This window comes from Nycticebus coucang, chromosome 13, assembly GCF_027406575.1.
Source record: "Nycticebus coucang isolate mNycCou1 chromosome 13, mNycCou1.pri, whole genome shotgun sequence".
Lineage (NCBI taxonomy): Eukaryota > Metazoa > Chordata > Mammalia > Primates > Lorisidae > Nycticebus > Nycticebus coucang.
The window spans coordinates 53432547-53455080 of NC_069792.1; the positions used below are offsets into that span (position 1 = coordinate 53432547).

At 38.6% G+C, this 22534-nt stretch overlaps 1 protein-coding gene across 1 annotated transcript in view; it reads left to right on the forward strand.

Moving 5' to 3' along the window:
* The window catches only part of SLC26A7 (solute carrier family 26 member 7), a 152213-nt gene extending 134749 nt beyond the window's left edge, over positions 1-17464 (forward strand). The window contains exons 15-18 of the mRNA XM_053558910.1: positions 8353-8453; positions 13154-13208; positions 13315-13418; positions 14434-17464. Coding sequence (XP_053414885.1) covers positions 8353-8453; positions 13154-13208; positions 13315-13418; positions 14434-14469 — 296 coding nt within the window. The 3' untranslated portion in view covers positions 14470-17464. The remainder of the gene's footprint in view (positions 1-8352; positions 8454-13153; positions 13209-13314; positions 13419-14433) is intronic.
* Positions 17465-22534: the final 5070 nt, after the last annotated feature.

Genomic DNA, 22534 nt, shown 5'->3' on the forward strand with positions numbered 1-22534 from the left:
CCCCTCTTCTTCTTTCTCCTCCTCCGTCCTCCTCTCTCTCCTGCTGTTCCTTCCCTCCTCTCCGTCCCCCTCTTCTTCTTTCTCCTCCTCCGTCCTCCTCTCTCTCCTGCTGTTCCTTCCCTCCTCTCCGTCTCCCTCTTCTTCTTTCTCCTCCTCCGTCCTCCTCTCTCTCCTGCTGTTCCTTCCCTCCTCTCCGTCCCCTCTTCTTCTTTCTCCCTCTCCGTCCTCCTCTCTCTCCTGCTGTTCCTTCCCTCCTCTCCGTCCCCCTCTTCTTCTTTCTCCTCTCCGTCCTCCTCTCTCTCCTGCTGTTCCTTCCCTCCTCTCCGTCCCCCTCTTCTTCTTTCTCCTCCTCGTCCTCCTCTCTCTCCTGCTGTTCCTTCCCTCCTCTCCGTCTCCCTCTTCTTCTTTCTCCTCCTCCGTCCTCCTCTCTCTCCTGCTGTTCCTTCCCTCTCGTCCTCCCTCTTCTTCTTTCTCCTCCTCCGTCCTCCTCTCTCTCCTGCTGTTCCTTCCCTCCTCTCCGTCCCCCTCTTCTTCTTTCTCCTCTCCGTCCTCCTTCTCTCTCCTGCTGTTCCTTCCCTCCTCTCCGTCCCCCTCTTCTTCTTTCTCCTCCGTCCTCCTCTCTCTCCTGCTGTTCCTTCCCTCCTCTCCGTCCCCCTCTTCTTCTTTCTCCTCTCCGTCCTCCTTCTCTCTCCTGCTGTTCCTTCCCTCTCTCCGTCCCTCTCTCTTCTTTCTCTCTCCGTCCCTCCTCTCTCCCTCTTTCCTCCTCCTCTCCTCCCCTCTCTCTGTCCTCTCCTCCTCTCCTCTCCTCTCCTTCTGTTCTTCCTCTCTCTCCTCCCTCCTCTGTCCTTCCTCTCTCCGTCCTCTTCTTCTCTCTCCGTCCTTCTCTCCTCTTCTTCTCTCGTCTCTTCTCTTCTCCTCCTCCGTCTCCTCTGCTTTCTTCTCCTCCTCTCTTCTTCTCCTCTCGTCTCCTCTCTTCTGCTGTTCCTTCCTCTCTCCGTCCCTCTTCTTCTTTCTCTCTCCGTCTCCTCTCTCTCTGCTGTTCCTTCCCTCTCTCCGTCCCCCTCTTCTTCTTTCTCCTCCTCCGTCCTCCTCTCTCTCCTGCTGTTCCTTCCCTCCTCTCCGTCCCCTCTTCTTCTTTCTCCTCCTCCGTCCTCTCTCTCCTGCTGTTCCTTCCCTCCTCTCCGTCTCCCTCTCTTCTTCTCCTCCCGTCTCCTCTCTCTCCTCCTGTCTTCCTCCTCTCCTCTTCCTCTTCTTCCTCTCTGTCCTCTCTCTCTCCTCTCTTCTTCTTCTCTCCTCTCCTCCTCCTCTCTCTCTGCTGTTCCTTCCCTCCTCTCCATCTCCTCTTCTTCTCCTCTCGTCCTCCTCTCTCTAGTTCCTTCCTCCCTCTTCTTCTTTCTCCTCCTCCGTCCTCCTCTCTCCTGCTGTTCCTTCCTCCTCTCGTCCTCCTCTTCTTCTTTCTCCTCCTCCGTCCTCCTTCTCTGCTGTTCCTTCCCTCCTCTCCGTCCCCTCTTCTTCTTTCTCCCTCTCCGTCCTCCTCTCTCTCCTGCTGTTCCTTCCCTCCTCTCCTTCTCCCTTCTTCTTCTTCGTCCTCCTCTCTCTGCTGTCCTTCTCCTTCCTTCTCTTTCTTCTCTTCCTCTCTCGTCCTCCTCTCTGCTGTCTTCTCTCTCCTCTCTTCCTCTCGTCCTTCTCCTGCTGTTCCTTCCTCCTCTCCGTCCCCCTCTTCTTCTTTCTCCTCTCCGTCCTCCTTCTCTCCTGCTGTTCCTTCCCTCCTCTCCGTCCCCTCTTCTTCTTTCTCCTCCTCCGTCCTCCTTCTCTCCTGCTGTTCCTTCCCTCCTCTCCGTCCCCCTCTTCTTCTTTCTCCTCTCCGTCTCCTCTCTCTCCTGCTGTTCCTTCCCTCCTCTCCATCTCCCTCTTCTTCTTTCTCCCTCTCCGTCCTCCTTCTCTCCTGCTGTTCCTTCCCTCCTTCCTTCTCCCTCTTCTTCTTTCTCCCTCTCCGTCCTCCTCTCTCTCCTGCTGTTCCTTCCTCCTTCCTTCTCCCTTCCACCTTTGCTTCCTCTTACTCTCGTCTCCGTCCTCTTCTCTCCACTTTCCTCTTCCCCCTCCATCTCTTCCTCCTCTTCATTAATATTTTATATACACTTATACATATTAATCTGAAGGCAATTTTATACAATGTTTCAAACAATTTTGTTCATGAAACAAAATTTGTATACATTAAACCATCGGAAAGCAAAGGTGCCATTATCTCAGACACTGTGTGGACAGTCATCCTGATCCTGGGTTTGTATGCTGTCACTAAGCAGTAGTGTTCCTACACTTCTTCACACATAATGGTAAATGTGACACACCATTATTAATACAGTGAAAAAAATAATGCCTTCAGGGTGACTTGTGGTGTCATGGTGGTATTCAAAAGGCTTTTGATATTAGAGCATTTCGGATTTTGGATTTTTTAGATTACAACCCTTAAAACTACCTTGGAAAACAGTTTGGAATTACCTTATAAAGTTGTAGATACACATATCTTATGACTAGTAATTCTGCTCCTAGAAACGATAGTTCATGTGCAGCAAGGTACATGAACAAAAATGTTCACAAAAATATTATTTATAACTATCCAAGGAAACAACTCATATGTCCAACCAACACAGCAAGTACACATAAACTGTAGTACATGTATATAATTGAGTATTCACCAATTATATGGTATATTTGTATAATAACAAAAATTGAACATACATTATAAATATTGAGGAAAAACAGAAAGACAAAGGAAAACACTATAAAATTCCAATTTCATTTGTATAAACTTACAAATAAAGGAAAAGCTGAGTTACGTTTATTTTTGCATTTCTAAAAACAATAAACAAAGAATCTCTTAATAGTTGTATCTGGAAACACTTGCAAGAGTCTTCATAGAAGCATTGTTTATAATTCATCCAAAACTGGAAATATATGTTAAATTATAGCATGTAATATATTCTAAATGTATGACATAAATGATAGAATAGAATATAAATATATGAATTAATTGCATCGACCCATATCAACATGTATCTACCTCATATGTTAGCTTTTCTGGTCTTTTCTAACGTATTGTGGCAAATATACTTTCTCCTACCTTGTGTTCTCAAAGAACACTTAAATAATACTGTCACTATAGTACTTATTTAACTTCTTGAATACCCTACTCTCCTGGTAAACTGAGAAATATTCTTAAGAGAGTTTTTGCCTCTGCCTCCCTAGACTAAACCCACTTTACACAGAACAGTAGCTGATGGGTAGGCAGCTATATTTTTACTGAGTTCTGGTGACATTTTTTGGTACCCAGTGGCCCTTTTATTATAGTCAGATTTAGTTGATCAGAGAATTTTTTCTGATATGCTCCTCCTCTCCCCTCTCCTGACTCTCCAAAGCATCCTTGTCCTCTTCTGTCTTCTCTCTTGCTCATTAACACCATCCTGCTCTACCTCCTGGGGCTTTCCAGGCTGAGGTGACGTCTACCGCTCTCGTTCTTCATTTCACATCTCAGTTACTAAAACCTACAACTCTTGGTTTCCTTATCTTTACACTTTCACTTCTGTGGCTTTGATTCTGTATGTAATCATGTTCAAAATGAATGAGTATAACTTTTGCAATTTTTTCCTGCTATGTGACTTTCTTTGTTTTATTCTGTAGATAGAAAATACCTGGTTTATGTGCTCATGCCAGGCAGAATACTAGGGCATGGAACTTTTTCCATTGAGCCAAAGTAACCTCTGAATCATCTCAACATGGTACATGAAGAAGCTACTTAAAAATGGCTGGAGCTGACATCCAGCTGAGATCTAGCTACCATCCCAGCTTTATTCTATTTCATAATGTAGTGGTACTCTCACCTCTCCCCACCCTCCATGCTTCATAGATTATAATGGTTTCCTTTTGAGGATCAAGTCCCTTCTTCCCAGAGTGGCACCTTATCATTTTCAATTGCTTTTCCTTTACCACACATTATACAAATGCTCCTTCCCAGCCACAGAAATCAATGCATGGCCCTAATATCTAACCTTTTCATCCCTGGGTCTCATCCTTTATTTGGATCTTCGTGACTAGAATTATCTCTCCTTTCCTCTATCCTAATCTTATACTTTATTTCAGGGTTAATAGAGAAGAAGTAAAATAAACTGAGGGACACACAGTCCTTCTTAATCTTGTTAGGTAGAAAGAAAGTCAACTAGATCTATGCAAGGGAATATACAGTCAAGTGCAGCACGGGCTTCACCACCTTCAGCTACAAGAATACTTAAAGCTATACAGGAGGACTGGGATGGATGTGGTCTGTCAGGAGATAAGCCAGAAAGGGTGGTGATAATCTACAGAGAGGAGGTGAAGTCTCTATCTTCCTCTTCTTTGACTGCCAGGTCATGGAAATGGAGACGATGTGCTCAAAAGAGATTTCAGCAATGTAATGAACACAAGCTGGGACTGTTTATTTGTTGAAGAAAGGGAGAGGACAAGAAAAATAATGATTCTGAACCTCTGAAACGCTCAGACTGGAAGTAATAGGGAACCAACAAAAGTGGCTAAAAGGAAAGATGAGTTTAGATGGGAGGATGGTGCATTTAAGTTAATGAGGGGATCATCCAGGATACATTCAAAGCACAGGAGACATAAACTGAATGACTGCATAACATGGGAGAGAATTAAAATTCCCCTCGTCAACAATCTCTTCAGAAGGGGAAGACTTGTAGTTGAGCGCATACGTGATTGAAGAGTCAAAATATATATGTATATATATATAAACTACATAAATTATACAATGGAAATCATGGTATTTCTCTTAATGAAAATAAAAATCGCTCAATCTACAGAGAAATTTTCCACTATCATGTTCAGAAATTTATGTCCCAGAAACACTTTTGTCTATTTATGCCAAGAGACATCCTAGAGAGGTCTCTCTTAGCTGTGCGATTTGCCAGGTCCAGCTTTACCTCCTACTCATCTACTTGTAATCATCAGGTCTCAGCTCACACATCACATTCTTCCTTTTATTCCTGCATTAGATCATGTTCTTGTTCACTGATATGTTTGGAACATCTAATGAATCCCGGGCATAATAATAGAGGCTATATATTCAAGGATAAAGAAGGTAGATGTGATTTCTGCCATCATGGACCTTGAAGTCTAAAAAAGCTCCAGTCCTTACCTCCTCCTTCCTACTACCCCAGTCAGCAACCCACGTGTTTCCTAACATTGCTGGAGTACGTTGCCACAGACTTAGTGACTTCAAACACACACATTTATTACTTTATAGTTTTGGATAAAAGAAGTCTGAAATGAGTCTGGACATAAAATCAAGGTTTTGGTAAGGCTGTATTCCTTCTGGGAGCTCTAGAGGAGCATCATTTTCTTGGTGCCTTTTCTGATTTCTGGAGGACATTTGTGTTCTTTAATTTATGGGCCCTGCCTCTGTTTCTAAGACAGCAGTGTGGCCTCTTCAAATCTCTCTCTGACCTCTTCTTCTGTCATCACATCTTCTTTGACTCCGAACCGAACCCCCTGTCTCCTTATGATCATATTGAAGCCACCTGGGAAATCTAGACTAACTCCCCTGTCCCAGCATCTTTAATTTAATCAAATCTACAAAGTTTGTTTTGCCATGTAAGGCAACACATTGGTGGGTTCTGTGGATTAAGATGTGTACATCTTTGAGCGACCATTGTTCTGGTATCACATCACATTTCCCATGCCTCCTTAGCACTTTCTGCACATCTTTTCTGGCCCTCAACACCAGATTACTTGTTCAGCTGATTAATTTCTTTACTTGAGTATGGGTCTATTAAAGGCAAACCCATAATCATCATCTTCTTGTTCACCACGCATTTACTCTCAGCTGGGACAGTGCTCAGAGTAGGCTCAGCACATGTAGATTAACTGACAGATTGAATGAATGAATGAATGAATGAATGAATGAAGAAATGACATGCCAGTAATACATGCACATGTTTTACAAGGTGGTATTGTAGTTTGTCCTAAATGTTTTTTATCTCTTTACATTCTTGAGTAATTTGAGATGTGAATTTACTTCTTAAAGGTTGATATCAACAAAAATATTTTAACAAAATTATGAATGACTTGCAGGCTGTCAAGAATCTTTTGAAGTATATGAAAAGCACTCCTAAATTATGCAACTACAAATACTTTTTAATTAAAGGAGTTAATGAGTATTCCACAGGAGAGAACTGGCTTCCACGGTCTGGAGTTAATTGCCCACCCACACCTGATGGTTAATTTTCTTACTGAAATGTTTTTTGTAGATAAAGCTCATCATTTACCATATCCCACATGGGTATACATTAGTCGTCTCCTTTGCACATGCTCCAATCTTACCTCATTTTGCTCAGGGCAGGTTATTAGCTGTGCATTCACTTTACTCTTTTCTAGGATGATGTGACTTTTATTGCTCAGGAAGATTTACTCAGAAGCTTAGAATACAAGGTTATAGCTGTAAAATTAGTAGAGTGTCAGAACTGAAAGGATACTGTGTAAAGGAAGATTTTTTTGAGAAAAATTTCAGAAATGCAGATGATATTTAAATTTTCTTTGAAGCGAATTTGTAACTTCACCATTAGGGTTTTTTTTTTTTTTTTTTTTTTTAATTTAGAAAAGAAATCCTGCATTGCTTCTCTTTAAATAGCTTCCATAAATTATTATCCACAACTACATGGCATGAGTGTTTTGTTTTGTTTTATTTTATTTTGTTTTATTTTGGATGGTCAGAAAATATATACGTGTTTTGATTAAAAGAATAATAAATAGTAAACTTGGGCATAAAAAGGAAAAGACAAATAATGGCCTGAACATACTGAAAAAATGGAAGGGAAAATTTTATATCACTATTGATGGAACCCAAACATTTTCACGGTTAATAATCTGTCATCACTTAAATTATGAAATAAGTACAAGAGAATAAAGGGAATGGCAAGTACAGTTTAGAAGTGAAATAAATAGAAAAAGAAAAAAAAACATGGATAGAAAAAGAAAAACAAAACTTTATTTCTTAAAGAATTTTCCATACCTTTTTAATCATTTTTTTGTCATTTAAATGCATTTGTCAGTATCTCTAAAGACCATATGCACAGATTGTTTTCCACTGTAATATTTTTAAGTTTGGAATGACAAATACGTTTCTGATCAATTATTAGTGGCTTCCTGAAGCACCGTGTTGATAAACATTGTAAGATCTTGTTCGACCTCAATGGTAAAAAGTACCATCATTGATTAGCCATGTTTTCCTGGCTATGGGAAGGGATGATAGAAGTCATGTCATACAGTTAAAGATAATAATTTATGGGGTATCTTTCAGGAAAATAAATGCATTAACAGATTTTCTAAAAATAATGCTAATATTCTCTTAGACTATAGTTTCTTTTTATCAAGCCTCTTTTATAGTTATTACTATTATGTTTTATAGTAAATAAAGAATAAGACTTGAAGATCTCAAATCATTAAATTTTAATTTTTAGGTTCAATATTAATGATAAGTGTTTCTATAAAAAATTTGGATAAATGATTTTATATTGTATCGTATTTTGAAATATGTATTATTTTATGAAACATGTCATTTGGTAAGAACAATACTGTATAAGTAGATGAAAAGGACTATTTTTTTATATCAAATTGTGTCATCATTGTCCTTTTGAGATCTATTCCCAAGGTGTCAGTGCTTTAAATAATTCATTTAACAAGAGCCATTATATTGTTAACAATTACTGGTTATTTTCTTTATGTTTAATAAGAGTACTCACCTTGAAGCAGACATGTGTAAATCTTTAATAAACAATTCTTGAAGTGGGGAACATGGGGTGGGGTCAGGAAGTATTGATTTGTAGCATTTGCCAATTTCCATAGTGTAAATGTTTCTGCCATGACTGGTTTCAGGCTACCAACATGCTATTCATGTTGGTATACATTGTATACCATGTAAATATAAATATGAATATTCTTACTAAAATATTTTGTATCTAACTTTGTACAAATAAATCTAACTCTATTATATATATGTATGTAACTGCCATATATATAGTATACATATATAATGGAGTTAGATTTATTCTTACGTATTTATTTATGTAATATAAATATATATAATGGAGTTAGATTTATGCGTACAAAGTTAGATATAGAACTCCATTATAATATATTATAAAAACTCAAAAGATCAGAAATAATAAATTATTAAACATGCAAAAATTAAAACACTGTTCAAATTAGTGTTATTAAACACAGGCCATTATTAATTTTACTATTGTTCAAAGTCAGCAGCAGAAATCTCTAAGAGTGTTTCCTCATTCATGTCTGTTTCTCCTGCAGAAGAAGCACCACAGTCCTGCCCTCTTGAGAAGTGTTCTTTAATCCTGGATTGCAGCGGCTTGACCTTTTTTGACTATTCTGGGGTCTCCATGCTTGTTGAGGTATTTGCACAGCTGGTGTTTGAACTGATTCCCCAACTTCTTCTCAGTAACAAGGGTTTTCACCTGTTTCTCAGAGTCTTGAGCCTGCTTGTTGCTATGCTGGTCTCATCCCGTCCTCCACAAAGACACAGGACTTCATGCCTCAGTATAGATTTGCATTCAGGGGACTCCATCAAGCTTCTAGGGGAGTGTGTGTGTGCACAGTGGGGGTACTCACATGGGGTAGTCAGAGACAACAGAAGGTAAACTTGAGATGTAATGGTCACAGTGAACCACTGGGCAGTCAGCTTAGAAGGCTCCTTGTAAAGCATGGAAGAGAAGAACTCCTGCCAGCACGAGCAAGTGCCTTGGCAATGGCAGGAGGTTTTCTGCCCCACCATGGCCAGATACAATTTTGTTCAATACAACTCCTGGTCTCTCCAATGGTGCCCATTACAGGGGCTTTTCTCTGTTTTCATGGGTAATGGCGCCTTCTTCTCTCTCCACAATCGATCCAGGAGTACAAGCAATAAAACTTGGTTTACATCTTTAAAACTGACAGAGTTCACAAACCCCATTCCCACAGATGTAAGGAAACCTAATTTTGTCAAACCAGGAAAACTCAGATACTTCTAGGATATTTTTTTCTGCCTCAGCACTCCTCCCCACCCCACCCCCAGTAGGAAATATAGGCCTGCGCCGCCTCAGCCACATGATGTTTCTATTTGTTTGTAGAGACAGAGTTTCACTGTATTGCCTAGGCTGGTCTCAAACTCCTTGTCTCAAACAGTTCTCCCACCTCGGCCTCTGGAGGTGCTGGGATTACAGGCATGAGGCACCTCAGCCACCCCTGCCCTTGTTCTTACTTCCTTCTCTTCTCTTCCTCAGTGCCCTACATTGGAGATAAGGTGGGGAAGTGTCTGTTCCCCTATGTCCTCAGTCTTCCACCAGCTTCTGTGCATGACTCAGCTCACCTAATCTTTGGGTACTGACCCCGAGAAGTTTTCTTACCTTAACTTCCTAGAGGCAGCAGCTCTCAACCTGTGGGTCATGATCCCTTTGTAACAATGAAAATATAGCCTGCATATCAGATATTTACATTAAAATTGATAGCAGTAGCAAAATTACAGTTACGAAGTAGCAACGAAAATAATTTTATGGTTGGGGGTCAGCACAACATGAGGAACTGTATTAAAGTGTTGCGGCATTAGGAAGGTGGAGAACCACTGTTAGAGTCTTACCTAAGACTTGGTATTCAGCCACAGACTTAATCAAAACTCCATTAAAATTTTTGGAGTTCTTTCTCTGCATATCTCCCTCCTTTCTACCACTCACTTCCACAAATCTCACCCATCTAACCCTTGAGCTCCAATTCATCTGCTCAGCTCAGTGAAGCTGTTGGATTTTGCTTGGGTCCCCTCACCCTGCCATGGCCAGATGCTACTTTGTGGCTGAAAGGCGAGATGATTAGAGGGCTGGCCTGTTTTTATCTCTAAGCATGAGATTTTTAAAATTTTACTAATTTCCTTTACACTCCTTTTCTCAAGGAACTTAGTTCTTTGCTGTCTGATGCCCATTGTCCAAATACAGTTATATATTTTTGTCCTGTTTGTGTGGTTCTTTGTGGAGGATGGGACTCATCATGGCCAGAAGTGGAAATTAGACATTGACTTTTAAAAACTTCCAATCAGTAGCCTTGTAAAGGAATTTCGATTGTTTTCTTGTGGTGTTGCATACCATGTGTTCCTATTCATTTGTATTTTAAATTTACTTTGATACGTCCAACCTTTTAAACTCAAGATAGTATAAAGGTCAGCTTTAATATTGGTTCCCTATGAAGATGAGGGAGGGAGACTACGGAGGGAAACTGCTTAGTATGTGAAAATCTTAGGAGAGTCTCAGCTCTGCCGTGTTAGCTGGGGAAATCATCTCACTTGTCTGGTCTCAGTTTGTTCATTTTATAAAAATGAGGGGCTTATTTTGATTCAGAATTAGCAGATATTTAGAAAAAAATTAATGATAACAATTGAACTTTAGATATCATAGGCCTAAAATCTGGTGGGTATTTTTGGCAAGTTGTTCTTTCCCCCATATTTATTTTCTTGTTGTTAACTATTAAAGCTTTGCACAGTTGAACATAAAATTCAACCTGTATACTTCACATTTTCCAACTAAACCTAAATTGTGAACACACAGCTCCTCCTCTGTAGGAGGGCTTCTCGTGTTTGGCATTTTAACTTAACTCTATGTTGGTCCTGTGTTGGTAAGGTCTAAAAGAGTCTCTTAAACTGTGTGCTTGAAGGTCACGTGGGGCACTTGTTGACAATGCAGCCTTCTGGGTCTTGGCTGTGGTCCAGGATCCTCATTTTAAATGCCCACAGGTGATTCTGACCCAGGGGTCTGAGGTCATAGTTTCAGAAACCTTGAACTGAAATTATCCTTTTACTAAGAAAGGGAAGTATGTATATATTTTGTTCAATTGCATTGTAAATTAATTTCTGAAATTATTAGCTACCCACTTTAATTACAGAGAGGACTTAGAATTAATAAAGAAGGGGAACTGGGTTATGTACTCCCATTAAGCTTAGCATCTCAGGTTGAAAATTGAGAGGAATCTAAGCATGCTTGGACTTTTTAAAAGAAAACTTTTTTTTTTCATTTATCTTAGTGGTTTTATAATTATATACAGTGGAATAATGTAATAAATTAACTGATGAAATTTATTTTAAAATTAGCAGACATTGGGCAGCACCTGTGGCTCAGTGAATAGGGTGCTGGCCCCATATACCGAGGATGGCGGGTTTGAACCTGGACCTGGCCCCACTGCAACAAAAAAAAAAATAGCCAGGCATTGTGGTGAGCACCTGTAGTCCCAGCTACTCAGGAGGCTGAGGCAAGAGAATCATCTAAGCCCAAGAGATGAAGGTTGCTATGAACGGTGATGACACGGCACTCTACCGAGGGCAATAAAGTGAGACTGTCTCAAAAAAAAAATAATAAAATAAAATTAGCAGACAGTAACATTTGCCCTTAACTAGGTGTTTTTCATCTCTATATACAAAATCAGCTTTGTAAAAGTTTGCTCTTTTTCATTTCCTTATTACTGTTTTGTTTATTTCATCATAGTTATAAAACCTTATGATATATATTAAGAACACAGGCTTTAAAGACAGACAAACCTTTGATCCAGATATTAGCTGTGTACTAGCTCTGTGATCTGGGCTCAAGTATTTGTTTCTTTCCTATAAACTGAAAGTAGAAATACGCACTTCATCAAGTTGTTGTGAGGCTTAAATGATGGATTGCATATAAAGAACCTAACCGAGTGTCTAGCAGTTGTTATAGTAAGTATGCCATCATTCTAGCTTCTATTATTTTTCTCTCATTAGAAATGAGTCATTTCTTAAGGTACAAATAACATCATTGCAACTAGTGCTATTTCTTAGTTCCAGCCACCTTGGAGGAGGGCTCACAGGAAAGGGCTCCAGGGACTCTTCAGCCATGCATGTCTTCACGCTTCCGAACACTCCCTGGATTGTTTTCCTGGTCACTTTCACATAAGGGACATTCTTCTGGGAGTTGTAGGTTAAAAGAAGTGAGGTAAAAAAAAAGAAAAAGAAGAAGTGAGGTGACTTCTTCTTATTCTTTTACTTGGGACACTGGAAAGGTCAATGAACTGGAGATTATGTTTATCAACATCAACAAACCACCCGTAGCTATGTGTTTGTGCTTCATTGAGCTTAACACAAAGTCAAACACTATGAGGTCACCTTGAATTAATCATTTTAACTTACAAACCTGGAGCCATTCAGTCAGTGGCAAAGACCCAGACTGTCTGCTTTTTGTTAGTTTGCTCATTTAGGCTCAGAGGGCTGTATCTCCTCTTATTTCACTACTCTTCTCACTTAGAATTGCTTCCTGCAGGAAGAATGAGGGCAAGTTTGTCTGTGTCACATGCACTCTTAGAATACACTGTAAATGCAACTTTCTAACTTTAGATGTAAGATACACCACCATTATATAACCGAATCTATCCTACTGTCATTAAAACGTCGACATTTATTTTCACTGAACTTCTTGGACTGGTGAGTTTGGTCCACGTGAATTTAAGATCCAGAGCCTTTAATAAGTTGTTTCTACTTGAGAATCCCTACAACTTCAAAGAGGAAAGGCTCTAAAGTGTGCCACACAAATTTGGTTAGGACATCTCATGTTGACAGACCTTTCAGAATGGAAGCTGGGCTATCAGACTTGGCTTGAATTGCAGTGAGGTTCTCAATTTACTATCTGTGGAGGGATTTATAGAGCCTGTGAATGTGCTCAAGTTATTTATTGTAAAATTTTCAAGTGAGCAGAAAGTCCACAGCTTTCATCACTTTCACAAATGGGTCTTTGACTTCCAAAAATAGAGGCTGAGAATAATTTTATATTATTCTTGTGGGGAAGGAAAGGTAATGTTTTTGTTTTTATTAATTGAAGTAGAAAATGTAAGCAGCCAAATTTAGGTGCAGTAAAGGTTAAATGCCCTGCTGTATTAATCTGTCTTTCAGGGGCCCGCCGGGTTATGCCTGACTGTGTAACAATGCCTCCCTCTGGCGGTTTGACTTCATAAACAATGGCTTCTTTTTCCCCCCTTAGAAAGTCTTATTTTTTCTGAAGACTTACTCCTTACTGCTAGCTATCCCCAATTAATTGTGGGTATACTGTTTTAATACTTCCAGGTTTACATGGATTGTAAGGACAGGAGTGTGGATGTATTGCTCACTCATTGCACAGGTAAGAGAGGGTCTGTGGCTAAGTTGGAACACTATCCTTCTGCTTCCCCATGTGTCCATGAAACGTGCACTCCCTATGTCCTTACATTTCCTGTGCTTTATTGTAGCTTCCTTGATAAAAGCAATGCAGTATTATGGAAATCTAGATTCAGATAAACCAATTTTTTTTGAATCTGTATCTGCTGCAATAAGTAACATCCATTCAAATAAGGTGAGTTGATCTAGTTGCATGTGGGAGTTAAAAGAAAAATTAGAATCTAGAATAAAGGGCCTTGTGTTTTTTAGTTTAGCTTAATTCCCCATGGGCATCTAAAAGATATTAAAATCTTGGTCACCACCCACCTCAGAGTCCTCTGCTACAAGTAAAGGAATGTTTCCATCTGGGGGGGGCAGTTATGAACAGTTGCTTTTTGGATCTTCAGTGTTACTGCTCAGAGGATTTGGTAACTGCTTATCAATTGCTGGTAAAATAAATGTTTCTTTCACTATCCATTGTCTTGGAAATTTGAATCCACCTCTCCTAAATACTAAAAATCTAAATATAGCCTTTTAGGTTTTTTTTCCCCCTTCTGCTCTGATATACCCTTAGCTTCTAAGCTTATATTGCCATCTTTGAAAACATTTTTGCAGAACCTAGTGTTCAGTTAATCTGAAATGCCAAAGTTACCTTATTAATACTGGGATTTGTAATTTAGTTTTATAGCTGCCTAGAACTTTGATTTCTTGCAATTTTTCTATGACTTCAATTGTTTTGCCTTTCCTCATCCCTAGAACATTTGGTGCCTCCCAGAGTCATCCCTATTATATACAATCAGAACAGTATGTATTTACCAAATAATAATAATAATAGCACTGTTATTATTATTATCATTATTATATACCTAACATGTATTTAGTGCTCACTGTGTTGCAGGAATATTTTGAAGGCTTCACCTATATTAACAAAATCTGTCATAACCTTATAGATAGATATTATTATTTAATACAGTTTTTAAAATGTGGAAACTGGCCCAGAAAAACTACACCATTTGTAAGTGGTAGAGCTGGTTTCAAAATCAGAAATCTGACCCTGGACCTGGAACTTTAACTGGCTATACTCTGACGCTGCATAGAATTTTCGTTTTCTTAGATTGGCTGGGCGGCTTGCTTCAGTTACTGCTGCACTTTTACCGCTGTACCAATTTAAGAGCTGAGTAAGGGACATATGCTTATTTCTTCTATTTCAGAACTTGGGCAAACTCAGTGACCAAAGTGAAGTCTGAGATCCTTTGGCTGCAGCATAGCTTTTATCTTCAGCAACTGCTCCACAGAGGCCCTATGCCGGCATTTTGCACAACATTTTGTTGTTTAGATCCTACAGGTGACCTCTGCTACACTAAGTATGATATGACTTAGTAACTGCATAGCTGTGGCTAAGAATCTCCATTTTTTCCTAATATTTGTTAATAAGCAGATTCACTTACTTATTTTCTATAAAAATTGGTATGTATTTAGTTTTAGTGTACTGAAGTGTAAACATAATTTTATTTCCTTTCCCACAGAATTTTGTATTGTTTTAATTGTTTTGCTGTAAATTGATCGTGAAATGGAGAAATACTTTTGTCATAAGATAATTGGAACATTTATAAGCCATTTGTAAAACTTCAGGATCATCTGTAGCTAACACATAAAAACAACTTAGCAAATTTGATTGGACTAAGCAGAGTAAAATTCTAAGGAAATTTTACCAACTACCAAAAACCATTTATACATCAATAAGGCTAAATATTACTTTATAAAATAAGATGTGAAAGTCACAGAAAGTAAACAAAAACAAATGGCAAGCTAGAAACTATTGCCCTCCATACTCTTCCATATAATTATTAATTCCTGAAGTATTCAGGAATGTTTTCATAATCAGAAGAATATTGGCATCTCAATAAAACCAAGTTGTTGACATTAGTTTGTTTTGCTGTGACTATTGGAAGTGCTTGGGATTATCAGACCTGATAGCTCTAATTTTCATATTTCCACCAAATAAGAGGCTTTGTTTGCTGGAGCCAGAAAATGTGGAAATTGCACATTTTATATCTTTTCACTAATATGATTTTTCAATAAGAATATACATTGAATAGCATGAAGCTATTCCAGTGTAAGTTTAACTATAGTAGTTTTTTAGACTTTCTTATTAGAGACAGACAGTCAATATAATATCCTATGTTTATCTGTCTGTATCCATGTAGATAGATAGATTTCTGTAGTCTATTTTTCTTTTTCTTTTGCTAGAAGAGCGCTTGGTTGTAATTATCTGGAAGCCCACCAAACTGACAAACACAACAAGGCCAGGGTGAACTGGACACCGAGTTTCACTTTTTTATGTGGTAAATTGATTTGCGTAAGAAGAAATCTTCCTTTCAAAGATAGTCATGGATACATAATTATGCTTCAGCCTTAATGGCCTTTTAACTGCCAGTGTAAGAAAAAAGCAAGGTACCTTAAAGTGAGTTTAAGAAACAGATTGAAAATCAAGTGAAAAGACCAGTTATGAGGAGCTTTCACTGGCATCTATAAGAACAAATTATAGTGCCTGACAAATGATGGATTGTAATGGTCTTTAGCAATTGTGTGGGAAACATCCATGTGGTCCTAAATTTTAACATTAAATCCTAGGTAGGACATGATAATAATAAAGTGAAAGGGGAATATTGTTTCAAATTCTCATAACTTACCAAGCCATTTCAATTTTGATTTAGACAAACTACCAAGAATAGTTTTTGTTCTAAAATTATATCCTCAATCTCTTCATCAGTAATTTGGATTAAAGTGAGTGGGCCAACTCACATTCCCAGTAAATACTACCCCAGGGAAAGGTGGAAGTGACGAATGGAGGTAAAATTTCCTTAGAGAGAACTTTTCCCTGCTTAGTCCAATCAAATTATTCCAGTGGTGGATGGTGGTAATATTCACCGTCTCTAATCCCCTGAAAAATAAACATGAGTCAAAGAAAGGAAAAAAAAGAAAATACATTTTTCTATGTATAAATTGATATTTTGCTATGCAACCTTGGGACATAACTGAATTCATGTATTGCAAGCATTTTCTGATTTGTTAGATTATAGACCGTGGATGACATTAAAGTTTTTATAGTTATTGATGGATGAGTTCTTCTATTTTATTGCTAAAGCTGACACAGTATTGTCTGAGCAGTTGCATTTGAATGCATCTCAGTATTTGTAGTAGAAGTTTAATGGATATAACATTTAAAGCCAGTAACTTGGGTGTCAAATGTTAATGCTGTCCTCAAAATAAAAGATCAAACCATGCACCTTATAAAGTCCTTTGTCCTAAGGCTTCTCCAGCACACCAGAGCCATGACAACTTTTGGCCCGGCAGGAGTCCCTAGGACTATTCCAAGAGTACAGGAGCAGAATATGATGTTAAAAGTATAAGATTCTAAAACATAAATGTTCATTTTAAAGTAGGCAACAACACCACAAAAACTACAGTATGGTCCTAATGCAAGAATATTTCTAGAGTAACACTGAATTATTTTTATGAGATCACCTTATTTTTATATATGCTTAACTACTTCCATAATACTTATTATGGTAACATAAAATCGGAAAAAATTAAAACTGACCTATGAGTGTTAAGGACCTAACAAAGTGACATATATAAATTAAGCATAAAATATGTAACCAGGAAGACTGTTAACATTACATTTATGCAAATTAAATGCCCTTAAATTTCACCATTTGTCTTTCATTTTAAAGGTTATTTGCCCCCGATTATATGATTCAAGTGTTATAAAGTTTAGCTTGAACTACTCTGCAGTAATTTATTTGACAGATATGTATTCTATAAATGCGTAATGTAATGAGGAAAGAGATCTTTCTTTTTAAATGCAAACATTAATGTGTTAATACCCTGTATGGATAATGCTTGACATTTAGTGGTTACAAAAATACATTAGGATGTTGCTGAACACACAGATGCCTTAGAAATGCACATTCTGTATTCTGGGGGATGACGATCTAATTCAATATGGAATATGCTATTTGGCAGTGAGTTTGTTGCCAGATTTCAAATAGAGAGTTAAGTGGTACTTTCACAATCCAAAGATTTTTAGTTAAAAATCATGTAGTCTTATACGCTGCACTTATTTTTTATATTTTTCAATGCATTTAATTATCTTTTTATAATTCTTTGTACTAACTCAGCATGTAACAACCAATTTACTTGGAAATAAATTGAAATATGATAACTATTATGTTTAAATAGATTTGTGTCCATTATTTCAGAGTATTTATTCTCCCACAAAGCAAATAATACATATTGCTTTCTTGGACTGATCACAGAGTATTATGTGTTGAAAATTCCTGGAAGTATTCATTATTCTTAGTAATTTGCTCTTACAAAATTTCAACCTAGGACTGTGAGATACTGTGCCTTAATTTATAGAGTGCTGATAAGGGTACTTTTTGCTACAAAAATACATTTAAATAATCCTCTTTCATTAAATTGACTGATTTCCTTCCTCCCTCCCTCCCTTTCTTCCTTCCCTCCCTTCCTCCCTCCCTCCCTCCTACCATCCTTCCTTGGTATTTTTTACTATAAGAGTACATTTAAACAATCTTCTTTTACCAAGCTGACATTTCCTTCCCTCACTCCCTCCCTCCCTCCCTTCTTTCCATCCTTCCTTTTTTTTCTTCCTGTCTTTGGGCAGTCTTACTCAGCCTCGCTAAAGAGCAGTGGTGTTATCATAACTCACTGAACCTCAAACGCTTGGCCTTAGGTCATCCTCCTGCCTCAGCCTCCTGCATAGATTGAGTACAGGCACCTGCCATGACTGACCCCTAATTAATTTTTCTATTTTTCATAGAAACAGGGTCTTGCTCTTGTTCAGGCTGGTCTTGAACTCATGAGCTCAGGGATCCTCCTGCCTATTCTTTAGGCATAAGCCACAGCACCCAGCCTATGCTTTGTGTTCTCATTTAAACTAATGTGTGTGTATGTGTGTATAAATATATATTTGTTTGGGTTCTTCATTATATGCTGGGTTTTTGTTGTTGTTTTGTCTTTCCTGAGTTCCCAGGCTGACTTCAACATTACTCAATATTTAAAGGTTACTTCTTCAAAGACAAGATAAGGAACTATTCTAGATGTTAGAGATAGAGCAAAGAATAAAACAGGGAACAAAACCCCTCTCGTCATGGAGCTTATGTTTTAACAAGCAAAGAGAGAAAATAAACAAGATAAATTTAAAATTCATTTACCATAAATTAGTTGAAATATCTGCCAAAAAGAAGAAAAAAAATAAGGAAACATGATAGGATGAGAGTTGCATCGCTAGCCTGGGTACCAGGAAGGGGCCTAAGGGGTATGTTCTGTCAGGTCCAGCTGCCGTAACAAAATACCATAGATAATAGCCTTAGGGCTTAAACTACACACATTTATTTCTCAGTTCTGAAGGCTGAGGAGTCCCAAGTTGAAGGTGCCAGCCAATTAGGTTTCTGGTGAGGGCTCTCTTCTTGACTTGTAGATGACCACTTTTTCATCATGTCCTCATATGTAAGGAGAGAGAATTTAGGGGAATCAATTCAGTCCTTAGCATTCTGGCCCCATGGCCCTCCAAAATTTATCTCATTGTCATCTGCAAAATACACTAATTACATTCTAAGAGTCCCAAAGATCTTAATTTCAACATCAATTCTAAAATCTTAGTTTAAAATTTTATTTAAATATTATCTAAATCATATATAGGTAGGAATGAAAAGGCATGATTCACCCTTAGGCAAAATTCTTCTCTAGCTGTGATGTTGTGAAATCAGATAAGCTACGTGCTTCCAAAATGCTATTGTAGGACAGGCATAGAAATGACATTCCCACTCCAAAAAGGAGAAATTAGAAGAAAGGAATGATGGGTCCTCAGCAATTCCAAAACCTAGCAAGGCAAATTCTGTTAGACCTATTACATCTTAGGGCTCAACAATAATCCTCTTTGGTTCAATGCCCCATCTTTTGGATCTCAAAGCTTTGGTTGAAGACTGTCTGGACTATTAAAACCAAGGCAGTGTCCCCACCTCTTGAAATCAAGGAGGCAGCACCAAAAATCTCTGAGTTGCCTTTGGTGTTATTCTCTCTTAAAGAATTGTGCAGCATCGCAGCTGATTAGCTCTGTGGTCCCATCCCCTAGAATCCAAGACTGTGACAGCCTCTTTTATTTTGTCCTGTCTCTGTTCCCTTTAGTTCAAACTTGTATAATCCCATCTCTGTTCCTGGATGTTGCTGAGGTGGCTGATTCAATTCATTGTTCGCACCTATACTAATCTCCTTATCAAATGGTTGTTCCGCCACACTTGACTACTCTTTTCATAACAAAGTTTCTATTTTATGCAATGTGGATAGGCTAAGAATTTTGCAAATATGCAGGTTCTTTCTCCTTTTTGTTTAACAATTCCTTCTTCACTCTTTTCCCTCACACTTACTATAAGCAGTGAAGAGCAACCATGTCAGCCCTTCATTGTTTTGCTTAAAAGTGTCTTCAGCTTAATGTCCACTTTTATCACCCATAGTTCTACTTTCCACAACACATCTGAACACGGTTCAGCCACGGTCTTTGTCACATTGTAACATGGATCACCTTTCCTCCAGTTTCCAATAATATGTTCCTCATTTCTGCCTGAGACCTCACCACACTGGTCTTTCATGACCGTATGTCCAGCACACTGCTCATGATTCTGTATGTATTCTCTGCACAGATGAAGGCTTTCTTTCCAGCCTCACCAGAATCACCTTTAACATCTGTACTTCTACTAACAGTCCTTCATAGCAATTCAGGCTTTATCTAGGATGCACCTCAGAACTCCTCAGTTCTCCACCCATTACTCCGTTCTGAAGCTGTGTTCACATTTTTAGGTGTTTGTTACAGTAGCACCTGACTTCTCAGTACCCCAATCTGTCTTAGTCTCCGGAGTCTGTTATGAGAAAATACCATAGACTGTGTAGCTTAAACAACAGAACTTTATTTCTCACAGTTCCCGAGGCTAAGCAGTCCATGATCACAAAGCTGGCAAGTCCAGCTTTTGGTGTGGGCTCTCTCCCTGGCTAGTAGGTGGATTCCTTCTCTCTGTGACCTCACAGCAGAGAGAGAATGAGTTAATTCTCCACTGTATCTTCTTGTTAGAATACTAATTCTACACAGTCAGGGCCTGACCTTTATGACCTCATTTATCCTTAATTACCTTCTTTACAGGCCTTATCTCCAAATACAGTCACATTGGGGATTAGGGCTTCAACATGAGTTTGCAGGGACCAATTCAGTTCGTCTCGTGGAGTTAAAAATTTCCTGGACATTTTTTTTTTCAAATTTCCTTTTTTCTTTCTGAAAAGCAGGCTTACTAGAATTTTATTTCTATTTACTAAATGTCATGCTTTTATGTTAAAAATATGATAATTGATCATGACTTGTTTGATTAAAACATTCTGCTATTAGAAGCAGTAGGTCAGCTTAGATATGACTAGCTATACCTGTCTTGAGTATTCATATACTCAGACAGGATTGTGGTGGTATATTAGAGGGAAGTGGTCGGGACTGGATTTGCAGCATGCCAGTGGCTACTCAGAAGCTAAGTCATTGTGTTGTTAGATAGTTAGCTAGTCCAAGTGGGGCGGATGACAGATATGGTCAGGCTATTTTGGATTGGTGTAGGTCAGGCTGACCTGGGCTATTATGGGAATGAGGCTGATCAAGACCTTGCAGGTGAGTTGTTTTGAGAACAGAGTTAATTAAGAGTCTGGGAGACTTCTAAGAAGCAGCTGAGACGCCTCAAAGTTGTATATAAGTCCCAAAGCTACTTTTACCACCAGACCTGCAGTCACTGAGATCAGTGTGGTTTGTTGTGTCAGTCATTGATAAGCTTTTTCTTAATAAAACTTTGTTCAATTTTTTCAACCATTATATCAGCTACTTCGAGCCACTGCACTGCTTTTATGATATCATATTGTGGTGATGGTTCCTAATGATTGTCTGTTTAGGTAAAGGCAGAACTGGAATTGGCTGGTTTTCTCTAAGCCTTCATATTGTTTTGACCAAAAAAAAAAAAAAAAAAAAAAAGAAAAACAGCATAAACTTGCTTAATTTCATAATTATCACAGAAACAGGCACAAAAAGGAGTGCTGTTGTTAACTTTCCCTTTGGGGGTTTTGTTTTATCTTTTTTAATAAAGAAAGAATGCTTAGTTACTATAAATTAAGTTCTTTGAAACAATCTTTTTCCAAGTGCTCATTATATAAAATCCTCATTCATCTTCTGTTGAGTAAGCAACAGGAAGTTGGTCAAACTTGTGTCCTTTCTGTTCTAAATAATAAAGACCATTCCCTATAGCAAGTGTAGGGAGCTTTTTAGTGTTGTTTTTTTCTTATTTGGAACCTTTTGTTTTATGTACACATTTAGAAATTGGCTAATTAGTTAAGTCCTGTAATTATCTAAGAAAGTAGTTACATTAAAAAAAAGCTTCAATAATTAAAGATGAAGTCCTAATTTTTTTTTCTATTTCCTTTGCTGCTAGAGATGTTTGTATTAACTTCTTGGTTTTGAAGCAATTTTTAGCCTTGTGAGGTAGAAAAGCAAAGTAAGACAGACCCTCTTTTGGACTGTCACATGTCTTCCAAATTAACTTCCATTTGTAACACCCTGTAGGGACAGAGGTGTTGGGGCTTTCTCTCCCGTGGCTTTGGGAGTGGTACAAGATGAAGTCGTCTGGGCTTCCTTCCCGGGGGAAGGCACTTTGTGTTCCTAGATGGCCACAGCAGTGTACCATGAAGTTGTGCTTATGTAGCTGCTATGTGACTTGTTGCCACTTTGGTTCCACTGGGTATAAAGGTGCACTGGACCTTTCCTCTGTGTGGATTGTGGGTCGCAGATCCTTGGCCGCAAAGAGCTAGAGCAGACCTCCCATGTAACTTAGCTCACCAGCCTCCCATGAGCGAAACAAAGCATGCCACCACTGCCCTCTAGGCCTGAGTTTCTCTGGTCTGGCCAAATTAGAGCACTGGCATTACACACCCCTAAACACTTCCTTGTATCTTGAATTATGTTCATCAGTCTTCCCAATCTTCCAACTCCCTATTTTCTTAAATTTGTAGTAAGGGACCTCTTGTTTAACTGAGGGTGCCTTTATTTAGGATAAGGAAGCCTGAGAGAATGTAGCAAAGGGAGAAAAGTGAATGTAATGTCTGGAGCACTGGATAGATTTTGAGGGAAGAAACAAAGACAGGGTAAGGGCAGATTCACCGGCCTGTTATTTTATCTCCTGTTATCAACCCCGTGGTGGCATAATTTCAGGA